At 46.7% G+C, this 14,104-nt stretch overlaps 1 protein-coding gene across 2 annotated transcripts in view; it reads left to right on the forward strand.

The window, feature by feature from the left end:
* PDSS1 (decaprenyl diphosphate synthase subunit 1) overlaps positions 1-14,104 on the forward strand; it is a 53,719-nt gene that overhangs the window by 20,676 nt on the left and 18,939 nt on the right. For both annotated transcript variants that reach the window (XM_075552536.1, XM_075552535.1), the window contains exons 5-7: positions 6,535-6,676; positions 9,959-10,070; positions 10,157-10,266. In XM_075552536.1, coding sequence (XP_075408651.1) covers positions 6,535-6,676; positions 9,959-10,070; positions 10,157-10,266 — 364 coding nt within the window. The remainder of the gene's footprint in view (positions 1-6,534; positions 6,677-9,958; positions 10,071-10,156; positions 10,267-14,104) is intronic.

Here is a 14,104-nt window from a genome sequence, read left to right on the forward strand (position 1 = left end):
TATATATATATATATATATATATATATACCATATTGAATGAAGGGGGAAATACAGAGTGGAGACCCAGGGCCCAAGTGTCGGCCACTGGAGATCCCCTCATAGAGGGCTTTAGGAGAGGAGATGGGTCAGTCAGGGTGCGAGGTAATAACGATAAAGAGCACAGCTTTCCCCCAGATCCTGGATGCTTCCTCCCCCCAACTACCATGGTCCGAATTCTGCCTTGCAGGGCTGGATAGGGCAGAGGTTGTACACTGGTACATATGAGGGCTGGAGGCACAGGGAATCCAGGGTGGATGATACCTTCAGGACCAAGGGTGTGAGGGGCGATGCTGGGAGAGTGGAGGGTGAGTGGGTTGGAAAGGGGGAACTGATTACAGGGATCCACATGTGACCTCCTCCCTGGGAGAGGGACGGCAGAGAAGGGGGGAAGGGAGACTCCGGATAGAGCAAGATATGACAAAATAACGATGTATAAATTACAAAGGGCACATGAGGGAGGGGGGAGCGGGGAGGGAGGGGAAAAAAAGAGGACCTGATGCAAAGGGCTTAAGTGGAGAGCAAATGCTTTGAGAATGATTGGGGCGGGGAATGTATGGATATGCTTTATACAATTGATGTATGTATATGTATGGATTGTGATAAGAGTAGTATGAGTCCCTAATAAAATGTAAAAAAAGAAAAGAAAATGATTAGGGCAAAGAATGTACAGATGTGCTTTATACAATTGATATATGTATATGTATGGACTGTGATAAGAGTTGTATGAGCCCCTAATAAAGCGTTTAAAACAAAACAAAAAAAAAGAATGTTAACCATAGCATGACATCTGCGTCACTTATGAGGGGGCTTTGTAGGCATCTGATATTATCTGGAGATTGTTTTACAAAGAATTTGGAGTTTCCATTCTTGGATGGTACTCCCACCTCCTAATGACGTAGCAACTGTGGTGATAAAACTCTAAAAATTCGTAGTTCCCCCCAAGCAGACTTGATGGTAAGCACGTCAACCTGGCCAAGCCAAGGAAAGGCATGTGCCGGGCAGTTTGGAGAGGCTCCGGTAGGTGAGACCTGGGGCCACTAACATGCAGGGCAGTCATTTGGACCCCCTCGCTGGTTTGCCGAGTGGGCGAGGCAGGCGGCCTCCGTGAAGAGCGACAGAGCCGTGGTGCCGTTCTCCTGTGCACTAGCGTTGTCCTAAATCAGGATGGATGCATGCCATTGGGTCGTAGACGGTGCGAACAAATTTAAGCTCAGACCTCCTTCCGGTCTCCCATAGCATTCCTTAGCTGCAGGCACTTTGGATGTTGCTGCCAGTAGCATCTCCGCATGCCTGAAAGGAAAAGGGACCGCAATGGCAATGGCCAGGGGTCAAGGGCAGGATTCGGAAGTATGAAGTTGAAGATAAGCTGTGGGCAAGACATGCCCAGGAAGTCCCTCCGATCCCACTGAACCCCAATGTAGAAAGTGACACACTGCCAAGTAGTATCAGGAATGAGGAAGGACAAAGACAATCTTAAGCAAATTAACGAATTGTACTAAAGACACATCTGGACATCAACCAAAAAGGCTAAGAAAGGTTCAAAACCTTATGTTGGGTTAAACAAACAAACTGGTCCCCTGATGCTTAGGATCCCCGAATGCCGCCTTACCAGGCCAAAAGGGTCTTTGCAAGTGTAATTAAATCCAGACTCTGGAAATGAAGTTATCGTGGATTTGAGTGCAAGTCACTGCTGGGTTGTCGGGAGAAACAACACAGTGGCATGCATATATATATAAGAAGGAATATGTATCAAGAAGTAATTGTATATCAAGAAGGCAGCCCGGCCCAGTCCCAATCAAGGCTAGGGGTGTAATGCCAGGCAGGGCCCTCCCTCTTCAGACTCACACAGCTCTAGGCCAATGATGGGAAACCGGGAAGCAAGATCACAGGCCAGTGGGTACAGAGCCAAAGGGATCCAGGGTCAGCAGAAACAGCAGAGCGCCAACAGCTCTCCAGGTCAGCAGGCCCCAGAGAGCTGCCCCTGGACACAGACACAGTTCCAGCTAAGCCTCAGTGAGGGGGAAGGTCAAGTGCCAGAGAGGAAGGTAAAGGCCCCAGTGTTTCTCCTCTAAGAAGGCCTACACTCCCAAGAGTGACAGGTTGGATGCTGAGATAGATTTCATGCAAGCTGACAATCTAGCTGCTACACACAGGAGAGGAAGGCAGAGGGAGACTTGACTCAAAGAAGGCCAAATGAAGAGAGCAGAGAGACATGAAGGTGTTGGCCTTACAGACTGGTGATGTGGCTATAAGTTGAGGAATGCTCTCAGCCATCAGGAACTGGAAGACAGAGGAGCGGCTTCTCCAGTTGAGCCTGCCCCTGCCCACACCGGGATTCCTCTTACTAACAGTGAGCGTTGGCACTTGGTCTCCAGAACGGGGAGAATAGATTGTTGCTTTTTGCAGCTGCCAAGTGTGTGGCTGAGTCACAGCAGCCACAGGGAACTGATGTGAGCCTCTTCACGACCTCCTGCTGCATCCGAGTGCCAGGAGCTGGCTTGGGGGGCTTTGCTCCTTCCCGGAAGTGCCTCTTCTAGAGCCACCCTTGACGCAGCAGCCCAGAGCAGAACTTGGCACATTCCACCCTCAGTGGTTGAAGGGCCCGAGTTGTGATAAGTCAATTCTGTGTGGCAGTTTAAAAAATACGTTGTTGGGCTTCCATATGGACATGTTGATGAGCATGCTGAAAAGTCAAAGTCAAATATAGGGACTTTTTATCAGTGCGTGCAAACATTGGGAAATACAGTTCACTTACTGAGTGTGTGTGTGTGTGTGTGTGTGTGTGTGTGTGTGTGTGTGTGTGTGTGTGTAGAGAGATACTTTATTTGTACTTTCCATAGAGAATCTCTTGAGTATAGAACTCTGATAAAGTGCCTGTTCACATCTTTTGAAACTCATAATGATACAAAGATTAAGCAACAAGAAGGGCGGCCTGGGGGTGCTACAGAGAGCAGCCTCACCTTTCTGCTCTGGAGCTGCTCTGGAGTTCCAGGCTCTTGTGGCACTTGCCATGGTTCATAGGCAGCGTGGACTCTCGAGACTGGATACATGGGAGAGAGGGTCCATCTTTATTAGAAAGAGTAGCCTGGTTGATTCTGGTATGGAGGGGAAATGATACATTTTAAATAAAGTTTGTCAGCCCTCTGACCAGCAAAGTGAAAGTTATTTTCAAAATGGTCAGAAGAGACAAAAGCACATCTTGATGTAGAAATCGAGCAGTCTATGAATACCACGTAAGAGCAGCTGTGTACAGCTTTTTCACTCCAGATTTGCCTCTGTCATGGAAGTAAAACCTCATGTACTATTTGGATTTATGTGCTTTGCTCCTTTGGCCCAAACCCAGGTCATCCACAGACCTGGTTGATTTTGTTTGGAGAAGCAGTTGCCTCACGTGCACTTCTTGTGATTTAAGATTCACCGTACAGATTGGTATGAATAGAAATTAAGATAAAATGTAAACTGAGTGAAGAGTCTTGGCCCTTAGTATTCCACTTGCTTTCGTGTATCCTTGAAATGCTTCGTTGCAAGTGTTTTAAACAACATCTGATGAGCCCCGTGGCTGTGGTGAGGGCTACCCACACGGCAGCAGACTTCCCCCTAACGTTCAAGGCTAGGAGCCTCTTCCTTGCCGCCTGCCAGGCCTACAAGGGGGAAAGTGAGGCTGCTCTGTTTTCTAATATAAATTAGAAGCGGGGCCAAGTTGGCAGAAGGTCTGACTGGGTCTGGCACTGTGGAGATTGTGTCTGAAAGGTGTTTCTGTTCCCTCCAAATGCGGATTATGAGTCCCTCTACGATGCAGTGTTGGGAGTAACTGAGAATCAGGGCTGACATTTGTCAGATGTACGGGGATAGACAGTCCAGCCTCACTGTGCAGGAAAGGGGCATCAGCAAAACTCTAGACGACAAAGGTAAACGCTTTCTGATTGGCAGCTGTGTGACAGGCCAAATGACGTTCTAAGCAAGATTCATGATTTCACTCAGCAATACCTTAAAATTTTGTATGTGAATTGAAACCTAGAAGCAGTTTTTGTCTTCAGTATCTCCGAGTCACCAAACACCCAGTGCTCAGCACTGCCATTTAACTGTAACTTCCCAACAGGAAGCCCAGTCTGCTGACATGGGTTGTGGTCATGGCCATGGTTGCCAGCTAATCAGTGCATGAGAAAAGCTAGCGGCCTTGGGAAAAATAAAGCAGTCACGTCTCTGAAGTCAGTTCTGACTCAGGAGAACTACTCCTGTGGGCTTCCGAGCCTAACTGTCCACGGGAGTAGAACACCCAGTCTGTCTCCCTCAGAACTGCCAATGCTTTCTTACTGCCAACCAAGAGGATCGCAGGCCAACACATGACCTATCCGCCACCAGGGATACCTTGGCCTTCGAGACCTTAATGGTCATTTTAAATTTTGCTACTAACTAGTAGAAAGTATAGTTGATCAGACTGAAATCCAGTTTGAGTGTTGTTGTTTTTTTTAATACTCTTTTAATTTAAAGAAATATAACAGCAACAATTGTAGAAGTCTATATTTTCCCTGTGGATTCAACTCAAAGAGAATTACTCATATACACACTTACCACCATCGACCCTTTAAGACAAGATAGAGCTGCTCCCCGAGTTTCCGCGGCTGTAAATCTGTGGGAGTAGAGCCTCATCTTTCTACTGTGCAGTGGCTGGTAGATTAAAACTAGTGACCCTGTGGTTAGTAGCCCAGCATGTAAACTCCCTATGCTACTAGGGCTCTTTCAAAGAAGATAAACGCCAGCAAATTTATCTTAAAACTATGTAGATCCCAGCTTTGTCAGAGAGAATGAGGGAGTCCGTGCAAGTCCTTTGACCTCCGTGGTCGGAGTTATTAAAGTGGCTTCACTGGATGACCGGTCCCTACCTTCTGCCAGCTTACTTCCGCCCCCTGGGATGAAGGTGTTGCGATCCGGACGCAGTAAGAATGGACATGTTGTGTGATGTGAATGGGCAGCGCCCTGCTCTTGAGTTCCAGACTCAGAGCGCCTGAAAGATTCTGAGGTTTAGGTAAAAGGAGCAGCGAGGCCCCAGGCTTGGCTGTCTTTCTAGCAAGAGCAGAAGAGCGCCGCCTGCTGTTTTCATGTCTGTTTGAATGTCCAGCATCTTTCATGTAGTTCTGCTTCATCTTTCACCATCTTCTGCAGAATCAGAGTACGCACTACCTTTTGCAGTTGTGTAAATTGTCAAAGAATGAGTCTGTTTCAATATCCCTCTCATGTTCCTCCCGCAAAGGTATAATTTGATGGTACTTGAAAGGTGAGCTACAATCATAAATGAATCATTTGGCTACTCTAGATTTGTCAGGCATGTTTTTGGTACAAAAAATTTGATAAGCTACTTCCTACATTTGACCATCTTGAAATTCCCTTTAAAAAGGATCCCGGATAATGGTGAAACTGATCATTTAAAAATGTTATACGATGGATTTTTTTAAATTATAAAATTCACGTCTCTATATTATGTTCTTGAGAGTGTTTGCTCTACAGTTTATATGAAACCCAAAAGATAAAAGCTTCAAATTTAGTGATTTTGAAAAATTCTATGATTTTGAAAAATATATTTTTAAAGTTTTGTTGTAGAGATCTTCATACTAAACATTTGACTGAAGCTTTTCAATGCTTGAACATAATGATACTTAGATTTGTGTGTGTTGAATTTATGTCGAGTACCTGTGGCATATGGTGCATTTTGTCTTTACGGTGCTGAAGTAACAGGTTCCTTTGTGAGTGTGTTTAAATGTGTAGCTAAGTGGTCCGAGTACATTCACAATGCTGTGCGATGTGTACCACCATTTCCAAACCTTTCCTCGCCCCAAATGGAAATGCTGTATCCATCCCTAAAGAACTTCACACTCCCTCCTCAATGCCCCACATAGCCTCTGATCTGTTTTCTCTGTAAATCTGCCCTGTTGCACATTGGGAGAAGGATGTGGTGTCTGTTTCCATGAAAATTATGGCCTTGTAATTGGGGGCAGTTGTACTTTGTCCTCTGGGGTCACTACGGATTGGAATCGACTTGGTGGCAATGCATTATGAGGTTTTTGCCTGTTAAATATTTCACGTGCAGAATTTGCCCATTGGTAGTTCTTAACATTTTTAGACTTACTCTTAACCTGTCTTCTGTTTCACCTCTGAAATGTCATTGTCACTTAGTTGTAAATTAACCCACCAAGAGGTCTACTACCACAAATGAGTCTTCATGTAGAGCTGTGGATATCTTGTTTGTGGCTCATTAAGTAAATTCTGCTTCTTAATATGATATCCATAAAATATAATCTTAGCAGAGTATCTCGTGCATTTTTAAGTTGCTCTCCAAATGAAAGAAAAGGCTTTATAGGGGAGCCAACATTTGTATGCAGTGTCTCTTAGAGAAATAAAATTCTTTGTCCTAGATCCGATGTCCACTTTCACAAGGTGATTGCTGAGGAGGTTCTGGGCGGCGCCTCTGTTTAAAAGCCTTGCTTTCTGTTGACTAGAGATGTGCGGGCAAGCCAGCGCTCCGTAGCCTTGATTGCAGAAATGATCCACACTGCCAGTCTGGTTCACGACGACGTCATCGACGACGCGAGCTCGCGAAGAGGAAAGCACACCGTTAATAAGATCTGGGGGGAGAAGAAGGTATGATTTTGTCCTGTATTTCCATCTCCCTTAAAGCATGTGTTCTTGGGGGTGCACTGGTGTTTCCGTTTTGTCCCAGAAGTATGCAGTGTGCTTGCACACCTGTGCTCTTCCAGATCCCCCAAACCTACCTCTGCAGTTAATAGGAGACACGCGATGGCAAACGCCGTCAAGGGAGAAGCAGCATGTGCGCTCCTCAGCTTTATAGCGGAGTCCTTCCGGTACAAAGAAGGGGACTCTCCGTAGGTACCCGCAAGCCTCGGCGTCAGGGGGATCATCCATTTCACTTTGGCCTCGCCTTGCACTCGATTAGAGTTAATGTTGTACTTGCTGATTTGCACAAGTGTGTCCAGGCAAGGCAACTGAAAGAACCTTGCGGTTTGTTTGGTTTTCAAAGCCCAGAGGGCTACTGCTCGCCCATACAATGTTTGCCCTTTTAAGTGGAAGTTCAGTTGTTGGGTTCATTCACGTGTATGTAAGGGGACTTCAAAAAGTTCATGACAAAATGGAATGAAAAGATGATGGCGTTTCCCCACAAACTTTTTGAAGTCCCTTTGTATATATGAATGAGTCAAACTCCAAGTATAGAACTTTCCATCTCTTATTAGACCCTTTCCATATTATTTCACTCATCTTTCTTGAAAAAGGGCATGTGAAATGGGTACTTTGATCTGAGGATGTTTAAATAAACCATAGTTTCAAGAATGAAACTTAACAGAAGAGCCAGGTGACGCCCAACTGCTTGTGGAACAAAACGCAAACTCCTACAGCCAGACCAGGTAGACTGCAGGCCTGTGGCCCAGTGTTCACCAGCGTGAGGGAGGCACACACACAGGCCTTAGCATCAGCAACCGTTTGTGAGCAGAAGGGCAGCATTTGCCCCAGGACAAAGTTCAGAAGGCAGGCAGGATTGGGGGGCAGAGAAGTGGAAACAGACACGGGAGGAAGGGGCAGAAGTGATGCGACATTGTAAGGACTGCAGTCAGTGAGATGGACAGAATGCCACTTGTTGCATGGGAAACGGCTTGTTCTCACAACCTTCACCCAAGTCACAATAAAATGTTTTGAAATGTAAAACGTTACAGCCCAGAAAAATCCTATGGAGTAGAGGAGGGAAAAAAAGAACTGGGAGTCCAGTAGAAGAAATCCGATTGGAGCTGAATAGGATGCTTTGGAGCTGCCACACACACACACACACACGCACGCACACACAGATTCCCACACACGCGCGCGCACACACGCACACACACCCCTCTCGTGGTTGTCCGGCCCAGTTGAAGAGCAAACCAAGGTTCATGTGAACAAGTTTCCCCACTCCTTGCAGTCCCCCTTTCACATACTTAATGTGCCCTCTTCCTTCCTGAGTTTTACTTCCCCTACCAAACACAGATATGCTAGCTCTACTTGGTGGCGTTACTTAAATGTAAACCGCCTGATGTAATTGAAACCTACAAGTTCACTGGTGAGGCTTTTCCTCCACAACGTAAATAAAGAGGCTTTTGCTCATATGTTCTGGCCGGCTTTTGCTGGCAGTGAGGTTTTACCCCCTCCTCAGCAGGTCGGCAGAACAAGGAAGCCTGCTCACACAGGTGAATCCTATCAGTGTCTCCTCTCCTCTTCCCAGACCCATGTGGGAACAGGTCATTTGGTGGGAGTTACCTGCACAGAGCTAGAAGAGCCCCCATTAAATAACCCACTGCCATACATCACCTGCATTCCTCTGAGACTCCTGCCAGTCCCCTCCCATTTCTGACACTGAAGAAAGACTGGCATTCAAAATAAAAATGCTGCCGTGGTCCAATCCGTTCCAATGCACAGCCTCCCTGGGAGGGCACAGGGCAGACTGCTCCACAGGGCCTCCATGGCTCTCATCTTCAGGATGACCCCTGGGAGGGCACAGGGCAGACTGCTCCAGAGGACCTCCGTGGCTCTCATCTTCAGGATGACCCTTGCTCTCACTGAGTGCTGGCAGCCTCCACCTTCCGTTAGCAACTGCGTGCTGAACCTGCGTGCTGCGGTCACAGCTACATCGTGCCATCCACACTGTTTCTCCTCCGTGACCGACTGGTCTCGGTAACTGACTGATCAAGGTCTCCCAGCCCTTCCTCCTCCTAACTCCTCACCCCGGTCATCCACTATCTGCTTGCTCTGTTTCACTTGTCTCTAGGATACCCAGGGTTAGGATACCAGGGTCAGGAAAGTGGATAAAACTTACAGGCCCTAAGCTCTGATCTGAGTAGGTAATAATTTAAAGGGTAGGTAGCTGGATGGATGGATGAACATAGAAGTATTAAATGAATTTACAGATGTAAACTTTATATAGGGAGATGTATCTGATATATAAGCAGATTATAAAATGGTGATTTAATAGTAGCCATACTGAACATCACTAATTTTAGTTACTAGATGGCTGGCTCAATAAAAGCTTTCGTTGTGCTAATGTTGAAATTTTTTTCTGAACTAAAATTTCTATGAGCCGTAGTACTAGTACAGTAAAACAACATGTTTGCATATCTGTATGCTAATTACTGTGTATGTTTTTCGTGTGCTTGATTGCCTCCTGTAATTCAGTTAAGTGTAATTTGTAAATAGTTGCTCGTATGATGTTAGCCATCTCACAATTCACAGAAGATTAGGAAAATAGCATCTTCTTGTGGAAGAAGAGATTCTGGCAAAGAAAGGGAGGGCGGTGCAAAGAGCAGTGACCTTGGAGCCAGCATTCTGGTGTAGTTTCCATGGAAAAATGTATGGTTCTGTATGCGAAGGGCATGGTGAAATCCCTGCTGTCTGTTTTGCTAATTACTGCACTCCTGCCTGCAGGCGTTTGGAAATGAGGGCATGGCAGATTGGGGTGAGAGGTGCAGTGTGCACCTGCTGCTGTGCTCACACAGCACAGAGGCATCTGGTCAGAGACCACTGCTGAGCCCCCTGTGCAAATGACCGGCGAGGTGAGGAAGGGGAGGACCTTGCAGGCAGAGGGAGTGGGACGAGGCCCACGGTGCTGCAGTGCTCCCTGGCAGGTCAGTCGGTAGTCCAGTCGGTAGTCGGGGCTAAGCTGCCTTCCCCTTTTGGGCATTTGTTTCGTCAGCTGTGACTTGGAGGGTAAACTGTAGAATCTCTTTGAAAGCCCAGCCAGCTCAAAGGTGTTCCTAATCGATAACTGATCATTCCATCCTCCCGCTGAGTCTAGGAAAGGAAATACCGTCTCCCGCCCACTCTTTGATCTTCCCATAAGCCGCGCTAGTCTTCTGTGAAGGTTTCTTCTTCTTCTTTCTTTTCTAGGCAGTTCTTGCTGGAGATTTAATTCTTTCTGCAGCATCTATGGCTTTGGCACGCATTGGGAATACAACAGTTATATCGATTTTAACGCAAGTTATTGAAGATTTGGTGCGTGGTAAGTTGATTCTGGCTTTTCTTTTTCAGCTCATCTCTCTGTTGAGTCAAGCAGTGAAATCTCATCTCTTGACCTCTTCTTTGCAGGTGAATTTCTTCAATTAGGGTCAAAAGAAAGCGAGAATGAGAGATTTGCACACTACCTTGAAAAGACCTTCAAGAAGACTGCAAGTCTGATCGCCAACAGTTGTAAAGCAGTATGTACGTTCTGTCTTTTCAAGTTAACCACCCCTCCGAGCTCTGTCTGGGAGCTAGTTCTCCTTGGAAAAGGTCACTGGAGAACCTGACGTGTCTTAAATCCTCAGATAGCAAAGGAAAGAATGCACTGCCCAAACAACACTCAACTTGTGCTGTTTCCCACTCTGCCGGCCTTTCTTTTAGTACGCAAGCAGGACCTTTGAAGCACTTCCTCCAAGAACTGAATCAAAATAAACTCTATAGCATATTCCCCACTCCAGTTTCCAAGGTTCACCAGTAACGCTTTGAACAGATTACCCAAAGTAATTTGAATATTGTAAAAAAGACACTCTTTCTGAGCTTTTAAAGTTATGAAGTTCCATTCTTAACATTGGTAGATTTGTCCACACCCACCACCCCCTCCTCACCCCCCAAGATGAGAATGGAGTAAAACGGAGATGGCTGGCAAATCCTTGTCGGGTGGGGTGGGCAGACATCCGTCATCAAACACTCTTGGTAAGCTGGGGACACATAGAAGGTTCAAGGCTAAGATAGGTGGAGGGAGCAGCTAGGAGTGGCTGCCTGCCATGTTGCGCTGTAGGAGTTGAGAGGATTCCTAGACTCAGATACCAAACCCTGCCCCTCACCCGGATTGCGTCTGCTTCTGTCCTGGCAAACTATAGGCTGAGAGCCAGAGGGAAAGCACCTCACTTCATGCATCCCAAGAAGCCAGCGCTTTTAAGATGCACCGTTATCTTGTGTACAAATAAAAAGAAAGTGGGAACACGTTTAAAATCAGGAATGAACTCGAGGAAAATGGCACCTTTTTAAGGAAAAGTGAGAGTAATTTCTGTGCTAACAAATTAGAGGTCCCTGGCCCAAGCAGAACTACCAGAAATGTAATGTAAAATAGCTATGTGTTTTGTGTGTTTCGAATTTATCCGAGAAAGAGGCCCGGTGGTTCAGTGGGATTTGCGCCCACCCTCAGCTTCGTGGGAGAGAGCCGTGGCGATCGACTCCTATAAAGACACAGCCTTGGGAACTCTGTGGGGCAGTGCTACTCCGCCCTGTAGCGTCTGTGAGCTAGATCAACACAGCAGCAGCGGGTTGGTTTGGTTTGATTTAATATTACCCAGGAGAAAGTATCTTTACTTTCTATGTGATGTGCTTGATTGAGCATGTTTTCTTATGAGTAGTAGATTCCTGTAAGATTTTCATAGAAAATATAAACCATTTTTCTTCAGAGAGTAAATTGTGAACCATTGAGTTTTCTGTGGTGTTTTTTTTTGGGGGGGGGGGCGGGGGGGTTTGTTCCTTAGTCTTTCTGTAGTGTCGAGTAATAATACTAGGCCTAAGTCATATATATATAGCTCCTTGGATGCCCGTCCCTGCATGCTTGAGTTTATCCCGAGCAGAACATCTGTACACAAGGCTCCGCAATCTGGGCGCGGCTGCAGTGAAATTCACTGGGTAAGGCCCTGGTCTTACTCCAACTACAGGGTTTTGAAAAACCCGGTCTAATCAAAACAGCGTGCTCTGGGGATCTGCTGAGGCAGTGAAATGCAGGGGTGAGCTCAATGGATTTTCTTCTCAGGGGACAAGAACAGTCATAGGAGCATATTAGGAAGTTGTCTGAGGAATTGTTCATCCAGACAGTGCAGTTGTTCGCTGCTCGATGGGAACCCACCCACCCTGCAGCCTGGATCCTGCCCCTCCAGACTTCTCTTTCGACCCCAAACTCAAAAAACACAGAGAAGGAACACAATCCGAGCCCCTCAAGGGGACCAAAACTGCCGTTTTGATGTGCTCTACACCCAAGGGCTCACCAGTTTCCATGGCAGGGTTTCAGATGGCAACACCGCTTTCAGACAGAGGCTAGATATATCAAAAAACAGTAGCTTCCAAATAAATGGTTAAACAAAAACATTAGCTTCACAATTGGATTTTCAAATTTTTCAAGGTTTCTATGATTATGTAGCACACTGTTTGACCCTGTGTATGCAGTGGTGAGCCAGGAAATGAGGAAGCATTTCTCCCTAAAAAGACCCGGTTGAAACCCGAGGACAGCGGTTCTCAACCTGTGGAGCGTGACCCCTATGGGGGTCGAGCAACCCTTTCACAGGGGTTGCCTGAGTCACAACAGTAGAAAAATGACAGTGATGAAGTAACAACGAAAATCATTTTATGGTTAGGGGTCATCACAACATGAGGGGTCGCAGCGTGAGGAAGGTTGAGAACTCCTGCCCTAAGGCCTGTGAATTACGTAGAATTTGCTGGCAACGGTTGCAGCCAAGTTTATTTGTTAGCGTGGTTAATTAAAAAAAAAAAAAGAAACTATGATAGACACCGCAATCCTAAATAAAAGAATGACCTGCCACATTCAAAATGGGCGTGGTAAGCCTGCTACATGAATGACTCCTTCCTTATTGATCATCATGTTTTGATTGCCACAGACTCCATGGAAACCAAGCTGCCACCCTCCACTAGTGGGTGACCTGAAGTGTAGTCGTTTTCCAGATGTCCCACTGTAGGTTAGAAACCCGAGCAAGTAGTGGGGTTGTTGGAGTGGAAAGAAATGCCCACAGGGTGGGCGTCCCACAGCCCTCCAGGTGGCTGGGACACGCAGTGACTGCTCCTGGAAGGGTCTGCCGTGTGCCTGAGCCATCAAGACGTGACCCTTTGCCTAAGACGACAGAGAACTCCTTCAAGTAGGAGCAAGGAAAGCATGGCTCCGCCCTTGCTAAGAATGCACCGTCCACAAGGAGGCGTGCCCTGCCTACAGGGAGGTGGTTTATCCCGAAGCTCCCTTACAGCAAAAGGAGGGCACGAGCTCTCAGAACGCCCTTCTCTGTTTCCAAGCCCTCTGGGGGGAGATTCTGCAGGCGTGGTAGACATGTTCAAAATTCCCGTTTTGTGTGTGCTCTTGGTGTTTAAAGTGCCAGGACTTGTGGGCTCCGAGAGAAAGCACAGAGAGCCGACCCTAAAAACAAGAGTGATGGGGTAGGGGGTGGGGGGTGGGGGGCGGAGAGGGAAGAGGAGCTGATACCAAGGGCTGGAGTAGAAAGAAAATGTTTTGGAAATGAGGATGGCAAATGTGCTTGGTACAGTGAATGTATGGATAGTTATAAGAGCCCCCAATAAAATGATCTGTGTTTACAAAGTGGTGAAGAAAAGTCGAGCCTGAGCATTATTACAGAGAACTAAAGGGCCTCCGAGAGGTGAGGAGGCTGGGAAGGACGCTTGGTGGCCAACATTTCACCCTATTGTGTCTAGCAAGGCGTAATGGTTACTCTCGATTCTAACCCTCCCCTCCCTTTCTAACCACCCCACGGTTTGTTTGTTTTTAATGTAGTGAATATATAGGTAACAAAACGTTTGCCATCTCCACCGTCTTCACGGTACACGGACAGTTCCGTGGCCTTCGGTGGGTTTGTGTTGCTCAGCTGTCCCCGTCCTCAGCTTCCCCCATCATTTAAAACAAGCTCTCGTCTCTGAGCACCCATGGTTTTTGTAGTGGAGACGATCATGTTAAAATCCACCTAAGGGGGCTATTTTGTGACTCTGGTTGCTATTAAGATACAATTTAGTATCAAATGATGATTGAGTGCCTGTCTAATCATAGCCCCAGAAAATACATGCTGTAGCTTCCCCAGCAAATCTGATGGGACGGGATCCGAGTGGGTGGCCTGCCGCTTGTGACGGGGCTGGGCACTCCATCCAGAGCCTGGGGTGCTGATCCTTCGGCTGGCTGTGTTTCTCTTGTTGGTTTGGTTTGGTTTGGTTTGGTTTGCGTATCTCTGTTCTCTCTAGGGCTGAATGTGGTCCTAGCTGTCTTGCTCCTACTTAATTCTCAAAGCT

This window comes from Tenrec ecaudatus, chromosome 6 (assembly GCF_050624435.1).
Source record: "Tenrec ecaudatus isolate mTenEca1 chromosome 6, mTenEca1.hap1, whole genome shotgun sequence".
Classification (NCBI taxonomy): Eukaryota; Metazoa; Chordata; class Mammalia; order Afrosoricida; family Tenrecidae; genus Tenrec; species Tenrec ecaudatus.